The sequence below is a fragment of the Panthera uncia genome, chromosome B4, assembly GCF_023721935.1.
Source record: "Panthera uncia isolate 11264 chromosome B4, Puncia_PCG_1.0, whole genome shotgun sequence".
Taxonomy (NCBI): Eukaryota; Metazoa; Chordata; class Mammalia; order Carnivora; family Felidae; genus Panthera; species Panthera uncia.
The window spans coordinates 47,016,151-47,020,269 of record NC_064809.1 but is presented as its reverse complement, the minus strand read 5'-3'; the positions used below and the strand labels follow the sequence as shown (position 1 = coordinate 47,020,269).

The window sequence follows — 4,119 nt, the reverse complement described above, 5'->3', positions numbered from 1 at the left end:
TTTATGAAGTGAAGTCCTTTGCCCTCAGAACCTCTCCTCCATCCATCAGGGGAGCGAGCAGAACACTGCAGCTCTGTCTTCAAACCAGACTGCACTCAGGGCCAGGAGAGTAGATCAGAGAAGGAATCAGAAAGGCAAACACGTGTTTGTGGCAACTCCCTTCTCTGTGGAACTTTGCCCAGATCTGGCCCCAAATATAGGGTGGCCACAACTTCTGTCTCAGGGCAGCATCCTGCTACAGCACAGTCAGGTCCAGGAGTGAGGGAAAACTGCCCACCCAGAGTAGATAATATCTGGAAGGAATGAATATTTGGGAAAAGTCCCAGTGTTAGTTTAGGGCCAACCAGTCTCCACCTTCTCTGGCCCCCTCCCACTGGTTCCTCCCATTTCAGCTGCTCTAGTTCTTATAAAAACTCCACAGCCTTCCACTGACAGCCTGCAGGAGCCTCTCTCCCCTCTGCTGCTGCGCAAGCCAGTGAGACCAACCCACAGGACCACAGAGACACCATGAAGAGCCTGCTCCTTCTCTCCATTCTGGCTGCCTTGGCCGTGGCAGTTCTGTGCTATGGTGAGAAACCTTTCTTCTGCCATTCTTCTGGTGTTTCTTTCCTGTCTCTGATTTCAGTTTACTTCAGTTTTTTCCTCCCCCTCCTCCTCTTCTTCCCCTTTCTCTTATATAATCTTAAAGTATCATTAACTTAACATTTCCCAAGCCCTGTGGACACTGATTCATTCCATCAAGTGTTTTTTTTTTACATACTGAATATCCAGACTTTCGTATACAACTTGACAGGCATGTTCTGTCTCTGGTAAGTCACTATTCACCTAGACACTTCACTGTTTCAGAAAGAAGATATCAAATTCCCAGCCCCTGAGTTCTCATATTTAGGGATGTTTACTTCTACATTGGGAACTGTTGGTTAAAGGTGTTAGTTAAATCACTCACCTTTAAGAACATCAGTTCTCACATGAAGTGTTAAGTATAAGTGTCCCTCTCTCTGCAGGGACAAGACAATCTCCTAAACTTACTACATTTCTTCAGTGAATTGATCTAAAAACGAAGTTTTACATTTAAAGAACCTCAGAGAAAAATAGACGGTATAATTTCTATTGTCCAAAGATAAATTTCACCTGGTTTCTCTATGTTGTTAATTATATGTGTCTGATCAAAGCTTATGAAAGAAAATCCAAAGCAAGATTATTTTTGATCAGTCTTATGCTTCAGTTATCTGGATATCTTAGATGTCCTTAAACCTAAATCATACTAATAACCATCTGTATTTCTTCTCACTCTTGAAATTATTCACATGGTTTCGGTATCAGAGGATTTGGTATTTTCATCTCCTTTTTAATTTTTTACATAAAACCACTTGCTTACGAATATAAACCTCTTATTGCCAAATTTACCTGCAGCACATGGGAGAGCAGTGGAAAGAAGAAACCTTTTGCTTTGGCATCGTCTCAGTTCTTTCTCTGAACTGGCATCACGCCCAGTGTGAGTTGTCCTCTGGAGCCAGTGGTTTTTGTGCCTGCCAAGTTAACACAGGTCCTTAAGAGGCTTTAGGAACCTCTTAAAAACCTGTCTTGGTAAAGCCCAACTGACCATCTCCCCAGTCTGCCTGGAAGACGTTGGCTATTTTCCGGACCCTTCTGTCCCTTTCTCAACCCTGCTCTTAGCCAGGTCCCAAATTAATCAGAGAAGATGCCTCTCTGGAGATTTGTGTGCAACATCGAAATTATCTTATTTCACTAGCCTGAGGACCTCATAGCCCTTGAGAAATTTCAGTCAAGGCCGTGACGACTAGCTCCTTCAACATCAGCAAATCTGAAGTGTAGAGATAATTACATCAAGGACAGAGCTAGAGACACAACTTGCAAATCCAAAATGCCTGAAATTTGTCATAACCACACTGCTAAATATATTCTTCACATCTTTTTGACTCTTTTCTCTCCTTCCTTCCCCAAATGCAGACCATTGTCATGTCTGATAAATAACAATCAAATGAATTTTTTTTTATTCCAGAATCTCATGAAAGCATGGAATCCTATGAAATTTGTAAGTAAATATTTGACTTCCTTATTTAAATCTCATGTATTAAAAAATCTCTCTCCCTAGTCTTAAATAGGCAAAATGATAATCCATTGAGGTAATACAGGGAAGAGAAAGAGAGTCTCTTTTGGAAAACTACGTTTAAAAATCTAATGACCGTAAAAATCGCCAGACGAGCAATTTTTTTAAGCTTGAAATAGCATAATATGGCCTTGCAAGTGCATTCGACAGAATTGGAGCCATAAAATCTCACTTGGAAATTTTAAGTTGGCACCACATCAACCACACAGATGGAAAACAAGGAGTAACAACAAATGGCAGAGTAAGGAATTCAAGGCCTAGTCAGCTGGGAAACCACAGTCATCAGCATTACATTGAATGTTACTGAATATCTGGACTTTCAAAGACTGAGTGTGGGAAGAAGTAACGCAACACTCTCGTTTTCAGTTTTTCACTATTTTCATAACATTGACACTGTCCATTTCCAGTAATCAAAAGTCATGCTTTACAAGCATGTCCCTCCTCAGGACAGAGAGAATTTCTCCTCACAGGAATTAAAAACACACCGAATAGGAACACCAAAATTGAAAACAGCAAAATGATTTCCCAAAGGGGAAATAAACAAACAGAAATTACTGTGGCCTATGTAATAAGTCTCTAAAATACATACACTGCTTTCCTTTGATCAGGCAGTTTATGAAATTGGCTTTATCTTTCCCTTTGACTTTTGTAGATCTCTAGTTACATGGAATGCATGAATTAATGAGTTTTCAAATATATATGTGTCAGGGACTATTCATGGAAATATTTTCAACTACTGTTTCCCTAAAACTATAATTATCTTTTTTTTCTTTTAAGATCCCTTCACTAACAGGAGAAATGCTAATACTTTTATATCCCCGCAACAGAGATGGAGAGCTAAAGCCCATGAAAGGTGGGTAACAAAACTTGATGGAAAGAGGTAATTTTTCCCAACATAGCATCACAGATCGGAATGGAATGAGAAACTTTTTTTTTAAATCATATATATTATTTCTAATTGTGTCCCCTAAATCAAAGAATTTAAAAACAGTATACAGAAAACAACTGAATTTCAAGAAGACTAGTTTATGAAAGACCCAGAAAGCAGAGGGAGGGAGAAGGAAAAGGAGGACAGAAAGAAAATTTCTATTTTTATTAAAAAAAAAAAAATTACTCCTGTTCCACCTTTCCTCCCTGTTAAGTATCTCTTAATATTGGGGTGTGTCTCCTATATTTTCTTATTATTTTTCCCCCTTTTCCTTTTTAAAAAAAAATTCTATTATGTTCTCATTTGGGGCCTCTTTTTTCCCCCCACTTTCTAGGATTAGAGAAAGGACCAAGCCCACCTATGAGATCAATCGGGAAGCCTGTGATGACTTCAAGCTTTGCGAACGCTATGCCATGGTTTATGGATACAATGCTGCCTACAGTCGCTATTTCCCACAGCGCCGAGGGGGCAAATGAGATTGGAAAAAGTCTCTTTCTTTCCAGAGCCTGGTGCCTGGTTTTGTATTCCTTTGCAGTAGCATCACTGAACTATATAAACACATACAAACTGCTTATTTCTTAAACATTCTTGTCTGGCTGCAGCCCTCCTCCCTGCCCCCAGATTGATAAGCAATGAAAGCGCAGCGTAGTGAAAGTCAAGAAGGACTTAAGATGTGTAATTATTACAAAATAAACTGCTGGTTGGATACTTTCATTTTGTGAGTCTGATTTCTTCCGGCAAAATGCTGAGATATTTAAATCATGGCCCACCTAACCCAGAATATGAGATTCTGTTAATCATGTTCTGGTGTTGATTAGAAACATAACTGCATAGAAAGAATGAAACTTAGAAGGCATAAGTCACCCAGCCATAATTTGTCTAAACTCTACCTTGGGACTGGTGAATGATTGCTTCTTAGTATTTCCAGGGTTTTCAAACATTATAGATAATTAATCATATGATTTTCCTGCTCCCAAACTTTTTAAGATTTATTTATTTAAGTAGTCTCTATACCCAGTGTGGGGCTCAAACTCACAACCCTGAGATCAAGAGTCACATG

The 4,119-nt window shown here is 39.3% G+C and overlaps 1 protein-coding gene across 1 annotated transcript; it reads left to right on the top strand.

Annotated features, from left to right (window-relative positions):
• The first annotated feature begins 424 nt into the window (after positions 1-424).
• On the top strand, positions 425-3,773 carry MGP (matrix Gla protein). Its single transcript, XM_049625126.1, has 4 exons — positions 425-568; positions 2,024-2,056; positions 2,909-2,984; positions 3,394-3,773. Exons 1-4 carry the CDS (start codon positions 508-510, stop codon positions 3,533-3,535), a joined length of 312 nt encoding a protein of 103 aa, XP_049481083.1. The 5' UTR covers positions 425-507; the 3' UTR covers positions 3,536-3,773.
• Positions 3,774-4,119: the final 346 nt, after the last annotated feature.

Coding starts and splice junctions, on each gene's coding strand:
- MGP (XM_049625126.1), top strand. CDS start 508: ATGAAGAGCCTGCTCCTTCTCTCCATTCTGGCTGCCTTGGCCGTGGCA. Junction 569..2,023: donor CGTGGCAGTTCTGTGCTATG/GTGAGAAACCTT, acceptor TTTTTATTCCAG/AATCTCATGAAAGCATGGAA. Junction 2,985..3,393: donor AGAGCTAAAGCCCATGAAAG/GTGGGTAACAAA, acceptor CCCACTTTCTAG/GATTAGAGAAAGGACCAAGC.